General features: G+C 42.2%; 1 protein-coding gene across 1 annotated transcript in view; it reads left to right on the top strand.

Annotated features, from left to right (window-relative positions):
* The window catches only part of TRUB1 (TruB pseudouridine synthase family member 1), a 394,215-nt gene that overhangs the window by 272,876 nt on the left and 96,339 nt on the right, over nucleotides 1–25,000 (top strand). The window contains exon 5 of the mRNA XM_044055897.1: nucleotides 6,178–6,250. Coding sequence (XP_043911832.1) covers nucleotides 6,178–6,250 — 73 coding nt within the window. The remainder of the gene's footprint in view (nucleotides 1–6,177; nucleotides 6,251–25,000) is intronic.

Below are 25,000 nucleotides of genomic sequence, written 5' to 3'. Positions count from 1 at the left end.
CCAATGGCAGCAACAAGAGTTTTCAGATTCCAGAAAAGACTTAGAACCTTTCTCGCCTTCCACAGCACAGGCCCTTAGCCATACCTCCTGTTCTCTGTGGTAGATGATGCTTTCAATGATGTCTGCTCTGCTCCAGATTCACTGCCCCCGGCCCCTGCCAAACCAGACAGATTTTACAGGGTGCCAGACACTCATCACCACCTTACAAGGCCCTCTTGCAGACCCCGAATCTATATCCCAGGGTCCCAAGGCAGTAGCCGACCATAGCTAAAACCCTATTCCTTCTGAAAGGGAAGCAAGGTCACTAGACAGATGGGGTAAAAGGTTTACACTTCAGCTACTCTCTCAGCTAGAGCTTTAAACTGTCAATTTCATATGATACAATACCAAGAGTTTATGCTTGATCAGTTAACTAAAAAACTAACCACTGATGAATCTCTTGACAAGAAATATGTATTAGAGATGGTAAATAACATACAACAGGTTAGTAACCATTCCTTAAAATGTGGCTATGATGCACTGGAGGCTTCATTTAGATCAGCCATGACTGGCACAGTGATAAGAAGACATGCATGGCTAAAGGAGCAACCTCTACCGGATCATGTTAAAGCTAAGTTGCTAGATGCTCCTATGGATAAGACAAGTTTGTTTGGTACACCTGCACAGCAGGTTATAAAGAAAATGGAAGAAAAAGCAAAATTAGTTCAAACGGTTAAAGATTTCCTGCAGGTTCAACCCCCAAGGTTTAGCAGGAACTGGCCTGCCAAAAATTGGTCCTTTCCAGACTCCACAAGATTTCAAAGGGGCAGGAATAGACGTCCCAGAGGCAGAAACCAATCTAGAGGGGGTGCCTACAGAGGACGACAGTGGCAAGGTAACAACAGAGGCTCAGACACAACCACTGCCACTACAACAGCACAGCCACAGTGACTTAATCCTAAATCCGCCTACCAGGGAACAAATAGCAGCTCCTCTAGGCGGAAAGTTAACTTTATTTTCAAAGAACTGGCACCACATAACAAAAGACAAGTGGATTTTACAGACCATAGATCAAGGTTACCGATTCCACTTCCACACTTTACCAGTCAAAAGAGGAATGCCAAATCTACCTCCAAATCAAAAAGCAGAAGCTCTACAACAGATAATGGAGTTAACAAACATGAGAGCTGTGGAAAAAGTACCAACAGCAGAGCAAGGAAAGGGGTTCTACTCCAGACTATTCCTAGTTCCAAGAAAGGAAAAAAGTTGGAGACCAATTCTCGACCTGTCCACCTTAAATACATACATCATAGTACCAAAATTCAAAATGCTGACCCTACAGCAACTTCTTCCCATGCTGGGCAAGGAGTGTTGGCTGGTAACTCTAGATCTCAAGGAGGCATACCTGCACGTCCCTATTCGACCAATCTGCAGAAGATACCTCAGATTTCTTGCAGGATCAGAGCACTATCAATTCTCAGCATTGCCTTTTGGCTTATCTACTGCGCCCAGAGTATTCACAAAATGCCTGGCATCAGTAATCGCCCATTGCAGACTACAGGGAATTCAAATTTACCCATACCTGGACGACTGCCTACTACAAGGGGACAACAAAAGCAAGTTGACAACAGATTTACAAAGGGTCATTTACTTGCTACAAGCGCTGGGATACACAGTCAATTTACAAAAGTCAAGGCTGATACCATCCCAGACAAGGACTTTCTTGGGAGCGGAATTGGACACAGTAAGACAAATGGCATTCCTAACTACAGAAAAACAAAAAGAGCTCCCTCTTTACTTCTTGGCACTAACAAAACTGAACAAGTTAACAGCAAGAAAGGTACTGCAGGCCTTAGGCTTCATGGCATCATGCATAATTTTGGTCCCATTTGCCAGACTTCATATGAGAAAACTACAGTGGTACCTAAGGAATTTATGGTCCCAACACAGGCACAGCCTAGAAACAGAAATCCCACTAATTCCATGCATAAAACAGGAGTTCCTATGGTGGGCTCAGGCATGCCAGTCAAATCCAGGCCTTCCCTTTCGCAGAGGTCAAGCAAGCCAGAACATCACAACAGACGCTTCAGACCTAGGATGGGGGGCCCACATGATGGACAAACGCGTGCAAGGATTGTGGACTCAGGATCAACTTCACCTGCACATCAACCTAAAAGAAATGCTAGCAGTAAAACTGGCAATCCAAAGGTTCAGACCATTCCTCAAAGAGGGTCACTTGATGATAAGGACAGACAACACCACAGTCATGTGGTACATCAACAAACAGGGAGGCACTCATTCGCACCCCTATGCAGACTGACTTTGGAACTGTGGACCCTGGCACTCAGCTACAACATCCAGCTACAGGCAATATTTGTACCAGGAAAAGAAAATACTCTAGCAGACATATTAAGCAGAACCACATCCGATGCCCACGAATGGCACCTGCACCCGGACATCTTCAAGACCATCACAAAGAAATGGGGAATGACTCAGATAGATCTATTCGCATCACCCCACAATCACCAGCTCCAAATATTTTGCACAAGGACATTCCACCCATTAGCATGGAAAGTGGACTCTCTCCTTCAGCTGGAAAGGCCTAACAGCATATGCATTCCCACCTTTTCCTTGATACACAAAGTATTATTAAAAATCAAGGAGGAACAGCCAAGGATAATCCTGATAGCTCCAAACTGGCCAAGACAACACTGGTACCCTCTGCTGAGGAGCATGTCTCGAACAATATGTGGCCAATACCACTGATGCCCTTGATGCTAACTCAGAACAACTACAGCACCATACATCCAAACCTGAAAACGCTGCAACTGACTGCATGGAACATCACATAGCAGCAGCTAATCAAGAACTTTCCCAAAGAGTTAAAGACATTATCCTTGAAGCACGCAGACCTTCAACAAGAAGGAACTACGCTGGGAAATGGAAAAGGTTTGTCACTTGGAGTTCTGAAAGAGGAAAAGATGTGTCAAACATAGATATGCCTAATATTCTGGAGTACCTGGCCGAACTTCTCTATTCAGGCCTGTCCTACTCCTCCATCAAAATACATGCATCAGCTATTTCAGCAGAATACAGCTTTGATCCACCTGTCTTTTCACACCCTTTGCTCAGACAGTTTCTCAGAGGAATCAAGAATGTAAAACCTCCAAGGAAACCACCATTGCCAACTTGGGACTTAAACTTCGTACTAGAAAAGTTGACACTTTCACCCTTTGAACCAGCAGCAACAGCAGACTTAAAATACCTGTCTTGGAAAACTGCTTTCCTACTGGCAATTACTTCAGCAAGGAGGGTTTCAGAACTACAGGCCTTAATGGCAGTGCAACCCTTCCTAATCTTCCACCAAGATAGAGTGTCCATGAGGACTAATCCAACTTTTATGCCTAAAGTGGTATCCAGGGTGTCCTTAAACCAGGCAATCCACCTACCTACCTTCTTTCCCAACCCACAAAACAGAGGGAAAGAATATTGCATACCTTGATGTACATAGACAGCTACGCTACTACTTGGACAGAACCAAAAGCAACAGAAAGACTGACCAACTTTTTGTAGCCTATGCAACAGGAAGGGAAGGAAGAGCTATTTCCAAACAGACAATCTCCAAATGGATAGGAAATTGCATTCGATTCTGTTACTCCTTCCATGGAAAACCAATACCACAGAACATAAGACCTCATTCTACAAGGGCAACAGCCACTACCACAGCCTTCTTACGAGGAGTGGCAACCAAAGACATTATTGAGGCGGCTACTTGGACCACCGTGCATACATTTGCCAAGCATTATAATTTGCCTCTATATTCCAGATCCCGAGCAGGGTTTGCCACTGCTGTACTGCAAGGGATCCTAAACACACCATAATCTTTCTTTATCCTCCTCCCCTAGTTGGCTATGGTATTCTACCCAGTTAATGACTGCAGATGCATCCATGAAGGACATAGTACAGTTTTGTACCTACCATAAATGTAGATGTCCGAACTGGATAGCATCTGCAGTCAGGATTACCCTCCCTCCTTCCCCTCTGTGGTACTCCTAGGGTGTTTACCCCCCCCCCTAATAGCTAACTGGTGGGGGGGAGTCTTTTATGGTGTATTTGTTTGTATATATGTACATACATGCTTATTTTTGTGTTTACCTATACCTTTTTTGGAAACATTGGCATTCTCTCCAAAAATTTTAGCCTTCCTAGAGGGCTTCTGGCATCTGGGGCAAGAAACACTGAGGAAAATGGCCGGCTGATGCTTTTATACCCAAGACCAACAGAGATGACGCCGGGTGAAGGCGACATCAGCCGAAGCCGGACCCGGACTTTGGAATCCGGCCGACTGAAGGGCTGCCTGACGACAGGACAACCCAGCTGTAATGACTGCAGATGCTATCCAGTTCGGACATCTACATTTATGGTAGGTACAAAACTGTACTTTCCATCTGTTTCTAGGGATTTCATATGTTGAGTACGACTTGTCAGTATAATATAATTAAACCAGTTTCTGCTTACTTTATCTATGAGTTGGTGCCTTATAGATTCATAGATAAGTACTAGGCTAACTGTCCTTAGCCATTTTAAGCCTAGCCAGTTACCCCCTGTGAGAATCAAACCCAGCACCTTGTGTTTCTAAGGTAAGCACCTTAACCATTATGCCAACCTCCCCCGTGACATCACGTTTTGCCATTGTTTGTAATCTCCTTCTTGGAAACCTACAGATTCTTAGCACTTTACTCCATTAGGGAAAGGGCATAAGATGGTTGTAGAGACAGTAATGAGAACGGCTACAAAGGTGGCGCTAAATTTTATTGTATTAATAAGTCTCATGATAGCCTGTTACCCTCCTGTGTGCACCAGAGAAGGTACTAAGGATGAAAAATCTGCAAGGCCTGGCTCGCTTGTTTGTTCAAGACTGATGCTTCCCTAATGTCCTTCAAAAATAAGTTCCATACATCTATGGGAGTCGAAAATATCAGCATGTAAAAGCAGCTTGTGAGGTGACTCTACCAATATGAGGCTGGTAGCCAGAGACAGAGGTTCTGTTCTTCAGCCAGCTGTGGGGCAACAGTGAGCTAGGTAGTCAGTGGTTTAGTGCATGGAAGTACAAGGTTATTGCAGATGTATAGAGAGAAAATGTTGTTTAAGATGGTAACTCTACAGAGGACGTATGGGGAAATGGAATGGTAACGTTATCCTGCCCTGTAGAATGCTGCCAGTGTAAGGAGAGAGGTAAGTGGGTGCAGGAGACATGTATCGTACCCTTTTGTTGTGTGGGATACTGGAACAGATGCAAGTAGAGTCGGAGTTAATTTAGAACGGCTCTAGTGAAAAAGGAAATAAGGCTGGTATAGTGTTCACAAAATATGTAAAATGATGAAGGGAACAAAAGGTCTGGTACTGGAAGAAAGAGTGAAATGTTTACAGGGAAACTGCAAGAAATTTAAGAAAAGGAATGATTTAATATGGAAGTACTGAGCATGTCTGGGTTCAGGTGGGTAGGAATGAAGAAGGGGATTCCGGTGAAAGCTGGAAGGGCACCAGTTTAAAGGCATCTTTTTTGAAACATATTAAAATGAAATGTTTTGCCAGAGTGAACGGTGGTGTGTAGTAGTCCAGTGGAACGGTTTATAGAGGTCTAGGAAAATAGAAGTGTGGCAGTAGCATGCATAGGGGTCCGTTAGGCCCTAGGGGTACATGCAGTACTTGGATGAGCTTTGTCAGTCATAGGCCTTTTCCAGTGCTGCCTTTTTATGTTTACTTAGCTTCAGCAGAACAGTAGCTCAGGTTTAGGCTTATACCAGTAATATCACTGGCAATTAAAAATACAGACCCTTGAGTACTTTGCATGTAATATATGTGTAAGTACCCGATACTTTCCAGTGCAAGCATATCCTAGTCTCTGGCATCTTCTTGTTTTATTTTCTGTGATACTTTTTCTAAGGGGGAGCCTGTGTCTTCCTTAACCACAACCTGTTTGAAAAAGGGTGACAGATTAGGAGGTTCACAACTGTCCTTCCTCTTGTAACAAAGAGTTTATAGAAAGTATAAATTAAGGTTAAAGTGTACATAGTAAATACTGCTGATGTTAAGTCTGTCGCAGCACCATTCGTTATTGGACCATTGCATCCTTTGCTTCTGTGAAAACAGCTAAATTTCGCTTTTGAATAATGCTTTTCTGTTTTTGTTTCATAGACCACATTAAAATGGAAGATATTGACGGAGTTTTAAAGAAGTTTACAGGAACTGTAATGCAAGTTCCACCTTTGTAAGTTTTCCTATAAGTTTGTAAATGTTGACTTTTTGAGGTGGTCATACGCTTAAACTTTTGTACAGATAGTAACAGAGTCGAGTTCAGGCTTGGAAAGTGTTTTTGCTTAGAGGTTCCTCACAGTTTTGTAATTTTGATCTTGTTTTTTAATGCATGCATTAGACATCATTTACTGCATGTGGGAAAGATGTTTGTTTTACTCCTGTGTCTCTTTGTTTTCTTCCCTGCAGTGTGTACATTGTACTGTGCTGAAATAAAACCGGCACTTTTCTGCCTTTCAGACCATGGAATTTGTCTTAATGCCCAATGATAAAGTTGGAACTGGTAGAATTTGAGATGAAATGTGACTAACAGATTCTGCAGACTGCAGTAAATAAGGAAACTCAGGAACCGTCCCGAAAGGCACTTGTAAAAAGTATGTGCTCTGTGCAGGGGGTTCTTACAGCTGTCATCATGTGAAGTTTTGTTTGACCTGCACTTGTTCAAGAAGTCCTACGTACAATGCCCCGCAGATTCCATACCTGTGGAATATCAGTCTGTGTACCCCATTCAAATTCTGATGGGCTTGGGGACAGCCAAAGAGTCAAGGACTTGTTTACTCTTTTGGGTCAGAACTAGTCATTGTCAGTTTAAGGCTCTTCCATTTTCCATATGTCAGCGTGCGTGTTTCACAAAGTGTATGTCAGTAGTTGCAGTTGCACCCCCATTTGTGGTGGAGGGGAATCAAGATGCTTACTTAACTGGATAGTTGTACTATCTGAGGATGGTCTTGTTTGCAGACGCAAGTCTTCTCCAGTTTTTCTCCTTGGAATGATGGTCAGCCTCACAAAATTCCAGTTTCTTCCAGTCCTGGTGCTCTCCTTCATAGGCCGCTCTTTGGTTACAATGCACTCTTGAGCATTCTTCCCCATGACAGGAACCTGTCGCTGTAGCAAGTGTTATCTCAAGTTTATTTGGTGCAAACAGTTACAGCAGTGATCTCCCTCAAGTTTCTAGCCCATGTGACGGTTTTATTTTTTTCTGGTCTGTCATGCCAGATTTCAAAAGCAGGTGTGCAGTGGGCTGTTTGGCATTAGTGGTTTTACCATTCAGAAGGCCTTTCGATCATTGTTTTTGGCATTAGTGGTTTTACCATTCAGAAGGCCTTTCAATCATTGTTTTCGACGTTAGTGGTTTACCGTTCAGAAGCCCTTTCGATCATTGTTTTCGGCAATAGTGGTTTTACCATTCAGAAGGCCTTTCGATCATTGTTTTCAGCATTAGTGTTTTTACCATTCAGAGTGCCTTTCGATCATTGTTTTCAGCATTAGTGGATGTTCTTCATCTCACATTGCTGCAGTCCTTACACTTGGGTATACCGCTGTCCTCGGTCGGCCCGAATACCAAAGTATATGGCTGACGTCGGTCAAGGCGCATTAAACTGACGCCAGGACGTCAGGGTATAAATGCGCATGACCGACATCATATCCTCAGTCTTTTTTGCCGCGTGGTCCAATGCAGAAGCAAATTTGCGAGTGCAGGTTGGCGTCCTGAGATTTTCCGAAACCGGAGTTTCAGACCGAATCAAAGTTGGCTAAGTACCCGTTGGGAATATTTTGGTTTTTCTTGCTTCAGTATTTTACCGGATGTCAGAAAAAGTAAATAACTGTATTTCTTGTGGGAAACAGATACCACATAGGGATTACCATAACTTGTGTATACCTTGTTTAGGGCCTGAGCACGACGTTGTTGGGTGTCACTCTTGTGCTAGATTTAACAAACGCACTATAAGAGGAGATTAGATTGTGCCAGGTTAGTCTTGGGAAGCGGTGCAATTACAAAATGCCGTCGGATGCTCCGGCCCGCTACAAGAAAGCGCAGGACAAAGCACGTAGGCCTACGTTAGAAGAACGCTCCGTCCCGGACGTCGGTTCTTTAGAAGGCTCGGTTGAGCCGGAGGTCCAAACAGAAGTTTCCTTAGAGTCCCAGGGAGAGACTTTATTGTTACAGGATGTGTCTTCTCAGGAGGTAGGCCAGGCTGAAGGGGCCTCTCAGGTAACTGTCCTTCCCTCTCTGCCTAAGGTAGTTAGGCCTTCCCCTACTGTTACCAAGGCTTCTTCCAGGGGCAGGCCAGGTTTAGCTGTAGCAGGTGTCTCTCCTAGTACTTCAGGCCCTGTGCCCAAGAGACATATGCTTAGGATGGCTGAAGATTTAATTACTCTGATTAGGGGTTCTATGCCCCCTCCTGACAAAAGGCCTAGGGTGGATCCTGAATTTGGGAATTTTGAGCAGGATTCTGATGCTTCGGAGTCTTCGGCTGAAGATTTGCAGGAGTTTTCTCATTATTCTGATTCTGATGTGGATGACACCACTCCTACTGCTTCTCCTCCTGAGGATTTTTCATTCTCAGAGACTCTTCATTCCATGAGGGAGCATTTTAAATGGGAAGGTCAGGATTTCTCTGATTCCAGGAAAAGACTTAGGGAATTTTTGTTTTTACCCCAGCATAGGCCTTTAGCTATTCCTCCTGTTCTTTCTGTGGTGGAAGATGTTTTTGCAGAGGCTTCTCTTAACCCTGATTCTTTACCTCCAGCTCCTGTTAAGCCGGACAGATACTATAGGGTACCTGAAGCTCATAAGTATCTCTTTAAAAGCCCTAGGGCAGATCCAGAGACTGTTACTCAGGGACCTAAAGGGGTTAAGGCTTCTGTTGTTAAAAATCCGGTTCCTCCGGATAAAGAGGCAAGGGCTTTAGACAGATGGGGTAAGAAAGTTTATACTTCTTCAACTTTAGCCATGAGGGCTTTGAATTGTCAATTCCACATGCTGAGATATCAGATCTATCTTCTTTCACAGTTAAAGTCTAAGGTAGATGCTCTGGCAGAAGGTATTGAATGTAAGGAGTTGCAAGATCTAGTGCATGTGTCTGAACAGGTGGGTAAGCATTCCTTACAATGTGGTTTTGATGCTGTACAGGCCTCTTCGAGGGTGGCTGCCACTGGTACTGTCCTACGCAGGCACGCCTGGCTAAGGGATCAGAATTTAGCTGAGCATGTTAAGTCAAGGATCTTGGATGCCCCTTTGCAATCTGATGTGTTGTTTGGTTCGCCTGTTGAAGCAGTTTTAAAGAAAATGGAAGACAAAGCTAAGTCTATGCACACTGTTAAAGATTTTTTACAGGTTCAACCTCCAAAGTTTAGTAGAAATTGGCCAAGCAAGGGGTGGACATATCCTTCTTATGATTCCCAGTCTAGGGGTAGGTCTAGGCGTGGTAGGGGCAGAGCTCAGGGCTCTTTTAGATCCAGGACAGGGGGCTCACCTGCACAGTCTTCAGGTGAGGGCAGGGGTCAGCCCTTTCGTAGACAGACCCAATGACCTACCTTTTCAACTGCCAGAACCTTCCCATCTGGCAGCACCTTTGGGAAGAAGATTGACACTTTTCAGGAAGAACTGGAGTTTAATTACCCAAGACAGATGGGTATTGGATATCATTCACCACGGTTACAGATTTTATTTCTATACCTTGCCACCTTTCAAGGGCATGCCAGACATTCCTCCTCAGCACAGACTAGAAGCTTACAGACAAATTTCTCTATTACTCCAGATAGGGGCCATACAACCGGTGCCTATGGCAGAAAGGGGCCTAGGATTTTATTCTCGCCTATTCCTAGTACCAAAAAAGGGGAACACGTGGAGACCAATTCTGGATTTGTCTATCCTCAACACCTTTCTGGACATTCCCAAGTTCAAGATGCTGACATTGCAACAGCTTTTACCTCTTCTGGGCAAAGATCACTGGATGGTAACTTTGGATCTCAAGGAGGCTTACCTCCATGTTCCTATCACTCTAAGTTGCAGGAGGTATCTGCGTTTTCGAGCTGGAAATTCTCATTATCAGTTCTCTGCATTGCCCTTTGGCTTATCTACTGCACCCAGAGTATTCACAAAGGTTCTGGCTCCAGTGATAGCCTTCTTCAGATTGAGAGGAATACAGATCTATCCTTATTTGGACGATTGCCTGATTCTGGCTCAAGGCAAGGACGAGCTTCTACAGCATTTAAAATATGTGATAGCAGTGCTAAGATGCCTGGGGTATTCTGTGAGCGAAACAAAGTCCAGTCTAGTACCCTCTCAAGACATGTGCTTTCTGGGTGTGAGACTGAATACAGCAACCCAGATGGCCTTTTTTGACCCCGGACAAACAAAAGAATCTTTCCCTTTACTTCCAACAACTATCACACCAGTCCGGGCTGACTGCAAGGACAGTCCTTCAAGCCTTAGGGTTCATGGCATCTTGTATTCTGGTGCTTCCCAATGCCAAACTGCATATGAGGAAGCTACAATGGTATCTCAAGAATCTATGGACACAGCACTGCCAGGATCTGGACACTGTCATTCCAATAATACCTTGCATCCAAAAGGAATTATTGTGGTGGGCTCAGCAATGTCACCTAAACAAGGGACTTTCTGTGACCCGACCAGAGGCGAGTCAGATTTTAACAACAGATGCCTCGGACAAAGCTTGGGGAGCTCATCTCAATGGAAAGTGGATACAGGACAAGTGGCCTGCCAGACTACAGCATCTACATATCAACCTGAAGGAGATGTTAGCAGTCCAGTTTGCATTAACAGCTTTAAAGGAATTACTTCTTCCAGGGCAGGTGTTGATTCTAACAGACAACACAACTGTCATGTGGTACATCAACAAGCAAGGGGGAACACATTCTTACCCTCTATGCAGACAAGCAATGATTTTGTGGGACACTGCTCTCAGTTTACAACTAAATCTTCAGGCAAGGTTTCTACCGGGAGTACAGAACTCCTTAGCAGATGTGTTAAGCAGACAAATCATGGATCCCCACGAGTGGCAATTGGATCCTCAGGTATTTCAGCAATTAACAGTGTCATGGGGAACGCCAGACATAGATCTGTTCGCTTCTCCTCTAAACCACCAGCTACCAAAGTTTTGCACAAAAAGGATACACCAGGCAGCTTGGAAAGTGGATGCTCTTTCTTTCAGTTGGAAAAATCTTCATGTATATGCCTTTCCACCTCTTCCTCTACTTCTAAAGGTACTGCTAAAGGTAAGACAGGACAAACCAAGAATGATCCTGATAGCTCCAGACTGGCCTCGACAGCATTGGTACCCATTACTGAGAAATCTGATAAGGAAACCACCTTGGCCCTTGCCTTTGATTCCACACCTGTTGTCCCAAAAGGACGGTCATCTACTCAGTGTCAAGCTTCACTCTCTTCATCTCACAGCATGGCATATCCTGTTTTAGCTCATAGCAGGGCTCAACTTCCTCAACAAGTTTTGAATGTGATTATGGAAGCTAGGAGACCAAGTACAAGGAAAGTGTATGCAGACAAGTGGAAGAGATTTTTGTTTTGGAGTGCAGCAAAGGATTTGGATGTTTCTGAGCCTAATTTGAGTGTGGCTCTTCAATATCTTACTGAGTTATTGGACAAGGGTTTGTCCTTCTCTTCCATTAAGATTCATGCTGCAGCAATTTCAGCTCACTATGACTGTGATCCACCTTTGTTTTCTCATCCTTTGTTCAAGCAATTTCTCAGAGGGGCAAAGAACATAAGGCCTCCACGAAGAGCTCCTACTCCTGCTTGGGACCTCAATTATGTGTTGGAAAAGCTCACTCTACCACCTTTTGAGCCTGCAGCTACGGCTGAGTTAAAATATTTGTCATGGAAGACTGCTTTTTTGTTGGCCATTACCTCTGCAAGAAGGGTTTCTGAATTGCAGGCCCTTATGGCGGTTGAGCCTTTCTTGATTTTCCATACGTATTGTGTATCTTTACGAACTAACCCTTCCTTTATGCCTAAGGTGGTTTCAAGTGTGTCTTTAAACCAAACTATTCATTTACCTACCTTTTATGCAGACCCCCAAAACAAGGGAGAAAAGATTTTGCATACTTTAGATGTACACAGGCAGTTACGCTACTACTTAGACAGGACTAAGAGTTTCAGGCAGTCTCAGCAGTTGTTTGTTTCTTTTGCTTTGTGTTCTCAGGGCAAGCCTGTGTCAAAACAAACTATTTCTAAGTGGATTGGGTTTTGCATTGCCTTTTGTTATTCCCAACATGGCAAGGAGATTCCAACAGGGATTAGACCTCATTCCACTAGGGCTACTGCCACTTCTACAGCTTTTTTAAGGGGGGTGGCAACTAAGGATATTCTGGAGGCTGCTACTTGGAGTTCAGTACATACTTTCTCTAAGCACTACCACCTTCCTCTCTACTCTACTCTAAATCTAGGGCTGGGTTTGCCACTGCTATTTTACAGGGCATTTTGACGGCTCCTGCTTCTCTTTGATTTGCCATCCTCCCTTTCCTCTGCTTTGGGAATCTACCCAAGTGTAAGGACTGCAGCAATGTGAGATGAAGAACATAGTACAGTTTTGTACCTACCATAAATGTAGATGTTCGAAGATCCACATTGCTGCAGTCCAATTTACCCTCCCTCCTTCCCCTCTGTGTTTGGGGGTGGTAGTGTGGATAGGTTCATTCTTTATTATATTTGTAAGAAGTTGTACATAGTTTGGGTGCAGGGGTGTTTAGTGTTTGGTGATTTGTTGATTTTACCCTGTATAGGGTCTTCTGACATCTGGGGCAAGAAAAGACTGAGGATATGACGTCGGTCATGCGCATTTATACCCTGACGTCCTGGCGTCAGTTTAATGCGCCTTGACCGACGTCAGCCATATACTTTGGTATTCGGGCCGACCGAGGACAGCGGTATACCCAAGTGTAAGGACTGCAGCAATGTGGATCTTCGAACATCTACATTTATGGTAGGTACAAAACTGTACTTTTTACCATTCAGAAGGCCTTTCAGTTATTGTTTTCGCATTAGTGGTTTTACCATTCAGAAGGTCTTTCGATCATTGTTTTCGACATTAGTGGTTTTACCATTCAGAAGGCCTTTCGATCATTGTTTTCGGCATTAGTGGTTTTACCATTCAGAAGGCCTTTCGATCATTGTTTTCGGCATTAGTGTTTTACCATTCAGAAGCCCTTTTGATCATTGTGTTCGGCATTAGTGGTTTTACCATTCAGAAGGCCTTTCGATCATTGTTTTCGGCATTAGTGGTTTTACCATTCAGAAGGCCTTTCGGTCATTGTTTTTGGCATTAGTGGTTTTACCATTCATGAGGCCTTTTGATCATTGTGTTCGGCATTAGTGGGTTTACAATTCAGAAGCCCTTTCGATCATTGTTTTCGGCATTAGTGGTTTTACCATACAGAAGGCCTTTCGATCATTGTTTTTGGCATTAGTGGTTTCAGAAGGCCTTTCGATCATTGTTTTCAGCATTAGTGGTTCTACCATTCAGAAGGACTTTCGATCATTGTGTTCGGCATTAGTGGTTTTACCATTCAAAAGGCCTTTCGATCATTGTTTGCATATTGAAGGCCTCTTGTTCCCAACTCGCTTTGTCAGCGTAACTTAAATCATGTAACAGGATGCAGAGTAGCAAACCCCTCCTCTTCACTATCCTCATGGATAGCCAAGGCATTTTGAAATCCAAAGATTTTTACTGTTTTACGTGCATGTTTTGTTAAAATAGTTCGATAATACTGAAAAAAGAAGTCCCTCAACAATGCACCCCTCGTGGTGCGGAGTGTGTGGCAGCTCCCTGAGTGCTTCTGCCACAAATATTGTGAGCTATATGAAGTTGTTAGACTATGGTGGTGTGTGTTGCAGTACGGGGAAGGGCTGCAGCCCCCTCAGTGGAAGTGGCATTATTGTCATTAAGCAAGAGGAGCAGTAATAAATGTTTTCATCTTACTATTTCTTTGGCTTTAGCATTACAGTAGCAGGTCACCGCTTGCATTATGTATAAAACATGCTCTGAATTTAAATGGCTGTCAGTGAGCCAACATCAGTCATCTGAAGACATGCCTGCATGTGTGTGAAAAGCGGTGTGGGGAGCTAAAAGTAAGTTACACCACCTGGTCTGTAGGCCTGTCATCACACAGAGAATCCATTGTAGTAGCAGATTACTAAGGTCGCACATACCATTGACATGTCTATTGTGGGGAGGGTATGGAGCATGTTATTGGCTAGACTGGCAAGGGGGCTCTGGATAGTCTGGGTATTTCACTTGTAATATCAGTGTTCTGTAAATTAAGGCAAATTTTTTGTTCCTTCTGGATTTGCAGAATTCTTTCAGAAGGATTCATGTACGTTTCAACAACACTGACTACAGTCTGGCACACCAGTGGGCAAGGAGTCCCATTTTTAATTTTTTTTTAGTTTCCCAAGTAACATTATGAGTGGCAGGTTTACCATGAATTCTTGTTGCTTCCTGATGGCTGTACATGTACCATGGGAGGCCAGTTTTCTGGTGGACAGACTCAGCTGCTACTTTCTAATTTCGCATGAGTGGTCTCTCTGTTTGTCACCAGCAGTATCTTTTGTCTCTAGGTACCCCAAGTTGTAACTTCTGTCTGTCTCCATCCTTCACCAGGTAACCCAGTTACATGTCTGATTCCCATAAGTGGTCATATGTCCACCTTTATGCTTGCCCCCTTTGATTGAGATTCCACCAGAAAATCAAACTTCTTAAAGGTGGATTGATTTTTTAAGCCCTTTTTTGCCATATACAGACTTGGGGGGATGATGTCATTGCAGAAGGTGGTCACATGATTGTTTTTTGTTATAAAACATCCTGTGAAGTATGTAGTAGTATCTGATGAAGTTTTAAACTATTGAGACAAAAGCGCTTATTGGATGTGTGTGTGTGTGTGTGTGTGTGTGCGTGTGTGTGTGCATATATATATATATATATATATATATATATATATATATATATATATATATATATATATTTTTTTTTTTTTAATGACTGTTTTGCTCATTAAAGTGCGTTTTTAATCTTCCCTTACGCATGGACCTTTGCTAATACACACATTTTATGGATTTAATTAAATGGATATACAGAGTAAACTGTTTGGGACCGTGAGGATTACAGAGGGTGTTTTTATTTTGTTGATTCCCATAAGTGATCAGGTGGCCACCTTTATGCTTGTCCCCCTTTGATTGAGATTCAACCAGAAAGTCAAACTTGTTAAAGCTGGATTGATTCTTTTAGCCCCTTTTTTCCACATACAGACTTGGTTCCCCCAGAAGCCCATTAGAACACATCCTGTCAAGGCCCTGCTCTTTTTTTCACCCTTCATACATAGCCCCCCCCCCACTTCGGTGTTCATTCATTGAAGTTAACGAAACATCATCTTTACTTCTAATTATAGCTAAAGGATTCAGTGCTTATCAGTATTACCCCAGCTCATAAAAAACATCTCCTCCAGAGATTTATGATGATGTCCTTCAGTTTGGTCTACTAGCAAGGTGTGGATGCTCTGCTCTTGTACCCTCTCTTTTTGCCTATTTATGTCAGATCTTTGATTCTGGTCTTAGTTCCACCTCCGTAAAAGTTCAGCTGGTGCTCATTTCAAACTTTCTTTGTGATCTGGATGCTATTAATTCTTTTGCTTCCATGATGGGCTGTGAGGGTTATTTATGATGTACTTTGCTGTTCATGCCACCTGGCTGTGAGGGTCATTTATAATCTACTTTTCTGTCCATGCCACCTGTTAGAAACCGTTTCTTCTTGGGATATTTACATTATGCTTGAGTGATTTTCTTCAATTTCTCGTCTGTGCCCTGGGAGACACTCTTCTTAGTAACCATTACTTCAGTTAGGACGGAGCTGTAAGTTACAGGTTGTTTGTGGTAGATGCACATCAGTTTTTGTCATAAGAAAAGGGGTTGGACTTAGAGTTAATGTATTCTACTTAGAATTAATGTATTCTTTATGCCTAAGTCTGCCACACAGAGGCCAGCCTGCATTCATGACCTTTTCATAGTCAGCATACCTGAATTTTGGCCAGCAGATGTCCAAGGGGTATCGGTATTTCATCATCCGTTAAGCTTGTCAGAAACTGGTGTAGGAAGTGAGAGCACAAATATTCAAACTCCTCACACTCAGAGCATGAAAAGCATCATGGCTTTCCAGACTGTCTGTGCTGATTAAATTGACAAGCATGTGCACAAAGCTTGGCTGCTGATTAGCTGCACAAGTCTCGCTGGTCAGGATTGTTGCCTTCTTACTCTAGATTTCTGAATGATATACTGCATAATGGGCATCCAAATTAAGTTGTCCTCACGCAGACCCAGTTTCTTCCATATGTGTTTTGACCAACAACCAGATCTTCGTAGCTTGTGAAGGTTGGAGTTATAGCACCATTCTGAGTTTAAATTAGGGCCTGATTGCACATGAACATGGGTCAGTGTATCCAGTGCTGTAGAGGCCATGTGGGTCAGTGTATCCAGTGCTATAGAGACTATGCTATTATAAGCAGCCTCCAGAGCATCAAGATCATCCTCGCTGATGTCCAGCCGTAGCTCTTTCAGGATGGATTGAAAAGACCAGTCATGTTTCTTAAGCCCATAAACTGAACCAGGTCATTACTAAGTGACTTAACCACAGTCCTAGTAAGAAACTGGACTGTTCTGCAGTCTGACCTTGACACAGGCTGTACCAAAGTATGTTCTCAAATATGAAGTGTAGAGGAAACCTGACAAATACAATCAAATTCTTCTGTAATATTTGTACAGACCCACATGGTATTCATGCAGGTATTAAAGTGCCCCGCAGTAAGCCATCATGGACTGGTAGGTTCCAAATCAGTGTGGAAATCATGAAACTTCTGCAAGAAAGACTCAAGCTAATAGTATAGAAATATGCCAGCAGTTTGTATAGTTTGCTTCTGCACTAGGAATACAGTTTAAGGAGCTGATCTTCCTAAAATTTACATGGTACAATTCTAGACTGTGTATAAATTAGATGACCACACTTCTGCTGAAACTATCCTTGCTGTGGCTATGAAATGGTGATGAAACCAGCTGTGTGGTGGCAGTCGCACGAAGACCGAAGTCCTGATATATATCCATATTTTAGTAATTATCACAAGATTAAATCCTGCAAAACATAAGTTCAGACTTATTGTAAACTGACCTGTCTTTTATACACCAGATGAAGAGGCCAGAGCTACTTGTTTACAGATTCTCCTCGGTTGTAGCAGATTGAAATACAACTTCTTGGAAAGTTCAGAAATCTAGGGCATCCATCTAGCCATTTGTGAACACTTTCCAGGTCTGTGGCTAGTCATCTAACTGGGATTCTTTCCTTCTGATCATCGTGGATATTGGACTAGCTGTTAGATCAGCAGCGAAGTTCCATTGCATTAATTAAAAGGAATGAAAGCGCTTATCTACGGTTCTTGTTCGTAGTGTTCTTTCCACAGCAAGGATCTTCTCTCCACTATTTAAATGCAAACCACCCAATCAAAAACCAAGAAACACATCACCTGTTACTTAAAGTTGCAATACACATTTTTAAAAACATAATTTCTTAGCACACACACAAATAGAATAAATAAACATCTCAGAAGATACACATTTTTCAAACAAAAATAATAAAATAAATACGTGTAATAAAATGCAATAATACATCAATGTTTTGGGGCGAGATTTCAAGTGTGGTTTCAGGGATACACGCTCATTGATGCCTTGAAACTTATCTGCATCTAACCGTATAATCCACTGTTGCTCCCTTTCTTCTGTGAAATTCTTGATATCACCCCCTCTAATGTTCGTAGCTATCATCTCTAAAACTAGAAATCTAAAACTATGCTCATCACCCTTGTCTGTTACATGTTGGCCCAGTGCACTCTTAGCTCTCTGTAGACTACTGATACACTACTACGTAATTTCTAAAATTTAGTTATTATTCATCTGACGTTACACAATTTTTAGATGTTAAGTTTATTTGGTGATGGTAGGACTTGTATAAATAAAAAGCCATGTAAGAGGAATGCTTTTTTACACAAGGGGAGTATGCATCCCCGTCACATCTATAAAAACGTGAAAGGCCAAGCAGTGAAAATGATGAGATGACATAATGACAGGGATATGAAGCAGCACTACAAGAATTAACGGCTAGTTGTTTGTACGAAGAGGGTACAAGGCGAATGAGGTGCATGACCTGCTGAAGCCCTTTAAGAAAGCGGGACCAGAGGTTGCTCCTATTTTTCAGATAGATGTGAAAATACTCTCATTGATAAAGAGAGGTCTCATAGAGATTGTGTGACTAGGTTAACCCTGACATATAGCAGTAATGTCAGTAAGATATGTGACACTGTCGAGAACTGGGATATATTAAGTATGGATGAGAAGTTTAGGAGGTTGATTGAGAATGACCCTGATTTCAGTTTTAGAAACAGTAAGTCACTAACAAGGCAGTTATGCTATAAGAGTGTCAGAAAAGGATACACACCAGCGTCACTTAGAGAGGGGACCTTTTCGTGTAGACATTGCAAAGCCTGTAAGTTTGACATCTTTGTATACTGATTGTAATACAAAAGATGTGATTTATTTTTCTTATTGTTCAGTGTGTTTTGTATACTATGTAAGGAAGACCAATAGGCGCCTGAAAGAACATATCTTAGAACACGTAGGGAATGTGAGGAACAAGAGGACTAAGAGTGCATTGGGGCAACATGTAATAGACAAGGGTGATGAGCATAGTTTTAGATTTCTAGTTTTAGAGATGATAGCTTTGAACAATAGAGGGGGTGAGATCAAGAATTTCACAGAAGAAAGGGAGCAACAGTGGATTATACGGTTAGATGCAGATAAGTTTCCAGACATCAGTGAGCATGTATCCCTGAAACCACAATTGAAATCTTGCCCCCTAAAACATTGATGTATTATTGCATTTTATTACATGTATTTATTTTATGTTATTTTTTGGTTGAAAAACGTGTATTTATTCTATTTGTGTGTGCTAAGAAATAATGTTTTTAAAAAGGTATATTGCAACTTTAAGTAGTAGGTGATGTGTTTCTTGGTTTTTGATTGGATGGTTCGAATTTAAATAGTGGAGAGAAGATTGTTTTAATTAGGTCTGATGAAGCTACCTTGATGGTATTGAAAGCGCTTACCATTGCTTTAGCATTCTTGTTTCATTAAAGTGTTTGTATTCTATCGTGGTGTGCAGGAGGAGCACATGGGGGTACTCAGTTGCGTTTTAGGGTGTTGGTAATGCATATCTCATCTCTCCACCTGATTTGCTGGTGTTCAGTGCTGTCAAACATAATATTACGAAGTGGCGTCACAAGTCATGTGGTCTGTGTTTGGAAGAACTTTATGCTGAGGTCTCCCTTCCTAAAACTTCCCCTATGCTCTGTAAAGCTGACTGCTTTTGGTCAGTGTGGTTCCATCTGATTGTCCTAGGCTATGTCTCATGGCTGAGACTGGCTTTCAAATCATTGTTTGATGTTTTGTGGGAACTTGAATCTTTGGTGCAAGACCTATGCAGCATTATCTGCAGAAAAAGAAAATGATGCCAGCCTGACTTCTCCAAAATGGGTATTCTCCAAACTTTGGCAATACATTCAGATCCTATCTTTGAAAATCATAAACAAGATAGGAGTTGTGGAGTGCACTTGTCAGAGTCCTAAGTCCACCATTACCATATTTGACTAAATGACAAGAATTTGGACACAACTGTCAGTCTGTAAATAGAGAACAAATTACAAAGGGAGGCAGCATAGGAACCCCATAGTGTTGTCATACCTCCCACAAAACGCCTTCTCCAGTTTCTCAAAGTGCTAATAGACTGCCCAGATAGATTCCTATCATCCTCTCTGATGTCTGTGGAAAGGCAGAGAGTTTATCCACTCTTCCGTTATCAGCAGGATTTCTGCATTGTTGTGGAGCCAGAAGCTTAATTGTTGGGCCAAGTCTTCATTCCAGTGCCCAGCTGTAGGCTGTCCCTAGCAGGCCAAGAAGCATAAACTGTGGTCACTAAACCAAGTCTAGGTTACCAAGCTCACTGAGAAGTCAGATTAATGAACTCTGCTTTTGTATCAAGTCTTTCAGATGTAACTATGAGCTCAGTTTGGCCTGAAAGGTTAAAAGTGGTAATAATGTATTCTGTCCTTACATTTAAAAATTGAGGGTGAAAATTCTGAATGCAACATTTTATCAGCTAAAAAACATGAGATGATCCTTATCTGTTTGTAAAATACAGAAAATGTTTTTGCATAAAACAAATGTGCAGTATTAAGAAAAGAAATATGTCACAGTGCAGTAGAGACATCCCTTCTATAATTGCAAATGTGATAAATTGTGCAGGAAGTAAAACTAAAACTAGGCAACATACCTGGTGGTTTTCAAAACTGAATTTAAAAAAAACCTGAGTAAAGCCCTATCAGTCATATTAAGTAAGTCTGGCAGTTAGCACCAAGGATTAAGGCTGAGAACTTTTAAAAAGCTTTATTCTGTAATTCGTTGATTGATTTCCTCGACTTCCATGTACCTACAAGTCAGGTAACCAGGCAGTGGTCACCAGTTGCCACTGAAAACAGAAATGTGGGCTTACTCTGTTAAAAAAAAAAATAAACTAAAATAACATTAAATAAAATGTTAGCATGTCAACATTATTCATGTTCTGTGGTAACAGACTGTAGACATATGAGTTCACAAAGGGGGGGGGGGTCACATCTGACTCGAGCAATATTAGACACCTCACCCTGACTAGTATCCTGTGAAAAATCATTGTAGCAGTGAAAAGATGACCGTAACTCTCATCTGTAACATACCATGTGTGTGTCACTGCCACTAGACTGACAAGAGCCTATGGACATATAGGTCTTGAGTTTTTGTATTTAGAGCCTTATCCTTTCAGCTAGGAAACCTCCAATTTATAAATGTACACATACAAATACAGAGAAAGCCCTCTTAGTCATAGTGGAGCTTATCAAAGATGAGACTGGATCTGCTACTGTTTAAGTGTGGAACAATGTGGATTTGTTAAGGAGATGTCTTTCCTTTTGATCATTGTAACATTCTGTGAAGTAATAGGGACAGCATTTGATGGGTTAACTGTTTGTGCTTCTTATGTTGACTTTGCAAAGGCATTTGATACTATCCCAAATAAGTGGAAAATTGACAAATTAATAGCATTAAATATCATGTCATACTTTAATTTGATAGGTTGAACATTGGTTAAACGGCAGGGTGCAGGTCAAGGTTAGTGGTGGGGTTGTATGTCTGTCCAAGCTATGGTTGCCATGTATGTCTGTCCAAGCTATGGATACCAGGTGTGTTGCACATGGCTGTATGTTGTGGCTGCTATTTTTTGGACTATTCCTCTCAGATGTAACCATTGCAAATGGGCTGTGGACTACAAGATAGGTTAATGATTACAAACTGGGTGACATCAGTATTTCAGTAAAAGGAACTGTAACTCTCAAAGGTGGTCTGTAAAAAAAATACCCAGCTACTGCAGGAATAATGCCTTTGTGTTTTAAAATTGTGAGTTATGGCAGAGAGAACCTACATTATGCGTGCAAAATAAATAGATTACATGATAAAATGTCATTAAAGATCTCGGGCAAAGTGGTTGTCAGCATTAAAACTTTGGTGAATATCCTTTCTAAGTAATGAAGCATATTCTGTAGCCCATCTCATTCTAAAGGGCATGTCTATTCACTCTTAGATTTGTAGATATTTCAAGAGACTTGGGAGTCTCATGATCATTCTTGCCTTGCCAGTACCCTCCCCCAGACAGGAGCTCCTTTCTCCAAGAGGGCCTTATCGGTCGGTTCTAGAGTAACTTTGTGGATGCCCATCAATTTATATAGCGTACGTTAAACGAAGGATAGTGAGTCATACTATTACATTCTACAGGTTTATAAACCTGTCCTTTCATCATATTTTATCTGTTGCTGAAGATTCAGGTCTCTCTTCCTAATATTGGTGGAGAAATTGGATTTGTGGAGAAACAAGAGGCCCAGGACCTTTGTGACTCTGATGGTTCAGTAAGGAAGACTGTGATCTTCCCTCAAATGTCTACAGTACACCGAGTAAAGGGACAGAGCTCTCAACATCTCTTGGTGGTTCTGGAACTCTTGGTCTGTGATATTTTCAGTTGTAAACCTGTGGGACCTTTCCGATTGTTTTGTTAGGCCCATCCCAAAGGAGGCTTTGCACCTGATCAGTGCTGAGTATATTGACATAATCAGAGCTGGGTATAATGGCATGATTGTATCACTTCAAAGCTCAATAATAGTGCTTTGTCAGTTGGGCTAAATAAAAGGTTTTCCTGACCATTGTTATTACAAGATGGTAAAAAGAGATGAAGTTCTCACTTATCTGGCTTAGTATTGAATACAGCGCTGCATTTTTTAGTGTTCAAGCAAACCAGTTGAAAGAAATTGAATAGGTACTGCAGTTCTTGAAAACAAAAACACTTGAACTGATCAGAAAGGTAACAGGAACTAACAATGTATTTAGTTTCTTGGAGATTGCCTGTGACTGTTCTATAATGAAATGTTTGAACCAGGTCATTTTAAAAGCTTGCATCTGGAATACACTCTGGATGAGCTACTCCAAGGTAAACTAACTTAAGTATGAGTATTATAAATACAAAAAGTGATGGGTACAGCACACATAGCCTTAAAGGATTATGTTGTAAAGTTTCACTTAATGAATAGAAGTCAATGAACTTCCTTCAAAAGCAACCTTATGTAAATGTGTACTTGGACATACACACATGCGTGCACACATACACACCGTGTGTTTATATATGCGAGTACACCTTGCAGAACTAATCTTAGCGAGTACTCCTCGCAGAGCAAATCGCATAGCAAGTATGCCTTGCAGAGCAAATCACAAAGGGAGTATGCCTTGCAGAGGGAGTATACCTAGCAGAGCAAATCACGGAGTGAGTCTGCCTTGCAGAGCGAATCGCAGAGGGAGTACTGTTCACAGAGTGAATCAGAGGGACTCGCAGTAGTCCTCGCAGAGGCAATTGCAGAGGGAGTAGTCCTCACAAAGGGAATCGCAGAGCGAGTACTCTTTGCAGAGGGAATCGCAGAGCGAGTACTCTTTGCAGAGGGAATCGCAGAGCGAGTATGCCTCACAGAGGGAATCGCAGTGCAAGTGCGCCTCTCAGAGGGAAGCGCAGGGCGAGTACGCCTCTCAGAGGGAAGCGCAGGGTGAGTATGCCTCTCAGAGGGAATCGCAGGGTGAGTACGCCTCTCAGAGGGAATCGCGGGGCAAGTATGCATCTCAGATGGAATTGCAAGGCGAGTACGCCTTGCAGAGGGAATTGCAGGGCGAGTACGCCTCGCAGTGGGAATTGCAGGGCAAGTGCGCCTCGCAGAGGGAATTGCAGGGAGAGTGCTCCTTGCAGAGGTAATCACAGAGCGAGTACTCCTGACAGAGTTAATCACACAGTGAGTACTCCTCACAGAGTTAGAGTGAGTATTACTCGCAGAGTGAATCAGAGTGAATCGTAGAGCGAGTACACCTAGAAGAGAAAACCACAGAGCTCATACTCCTCGCAGAGAGAGAACCGCAGAGTGTGAGTACTCCTTGCAGAGAGAATGTCAGAGCAAGTACTCATTGCTGAGGGAATCGGAATGAATCGCAGAGCGAATACTCATCACAGAGTGAATCATAGCATGCATCACAGAGAGTATTCCTTGCAGAGGGAATGGTAGAGGGTGTGCTACTAGCGGAGGGAATAACAGAGGGTGTGCTACTGGCGGAGAGAATGACAGAGGGTGTGCTCCTCATGGAGGGAACAGCAGAGAGCATGCTTCTCGTGGAATGAATGGCAGAGGGTGTGCTCCCTACAGAAGGAATCTCAGAGTGCATGCTCCTTGCAGAGGGAATTGTAGAGCACGTGCTCATACATAAACTTCTTACAAGGAGGTTTCACGTAGCAGCTGGTGCTAGTATTGGTTCTAATCTCTAAGAAACTAAATACTGACAGTTTCTGTTCAAATGATCTCTGCTGCAGTAACCACTCACCCCCTCCCTCCCCTTCTTCTTTGGTGTATTTGTTTCTTCAGGGTGTGGACATTTGTTTATTTACTTTATTCCAAGCTGTGTCCTTTCAGGGCTCAGCCACTCTCTGTTTCTCTGCTGGCAAGAAAGCTTTTTCAGTCATTTTAGCACAAGCTGACTGTTTGGGTGTCCGGAAGGTGCTCTGAAGTTTTGGAATTTGGCTGGCTGTTGTGTGCTTGGAAGGATTCACACTGTAAACATCCTTACATGGGGGGTGCACTTCCTGTAGACTCTTGCTAGTTTTGTGCTGAGTTTGTTGGACGTTGGAGTGAGAAGAATTCTCCAAGGTACCACAACCTTGGGATTGGTGTGGGTGTACATGTGCACATGCTTTCTATTCATTAAAAAAATGAAGAGATATTCCCTTTTGCTGCGATGAGCTGTCCAATAAATAATCCACAAACCAAAAGACAGCTGATGCACCCAGGCTAACACTGTGCTGAAAAGCAAATAAACTGTCTGTACAATCCAGTGATAAAAGTTCTGTTAAAATGCAGAATTTAATGAAAAAAGTAAAATAAAATAAGAACAAAAATAATAAAAATTAAGTCCCTTGTCCAACGATAAGCGCTTTCGAATAGTTCTTCAGATCATATATTCAAATTGGACATTCATCTGTATATATAAGTCAGTCAGAATTATTTACCCAATCAGAATATCAAATCAGCCAATCCAGGTCCCTGGAAACAGCAATCTCGGAGTTGAATTGATATTGCAAAATTCAACCAAAAATTTGAAATTAAAAAAAAACATACCTACAAGGTTTAAGTAAAAATTTCCTTTTAGAGTGAGGGCACAAAGGAAAAAAATTTCGGGAAAAAGGGAAAA

The sequence above is a fragment of the Protopterus annectens genome, chromosome 14.part0 (assembly GCF_019279795.1).
Source record: "Protopterus annectens isolate FY-2018-M chromosome 14.part0, PAN1.0, whole genome shotgun sequence".
NCBI classification, from domain to species: Eukaryota; Metazoa; Chordata; order Ceratodontiformes; family Protopteridae; genus Protopterus; species Protopterus annectens.
The sequence above is the reverse complement of the archived record's forward strand: the minus strand, read 5'-3'. Positions and strand labels throughout refer to the sequence as shown.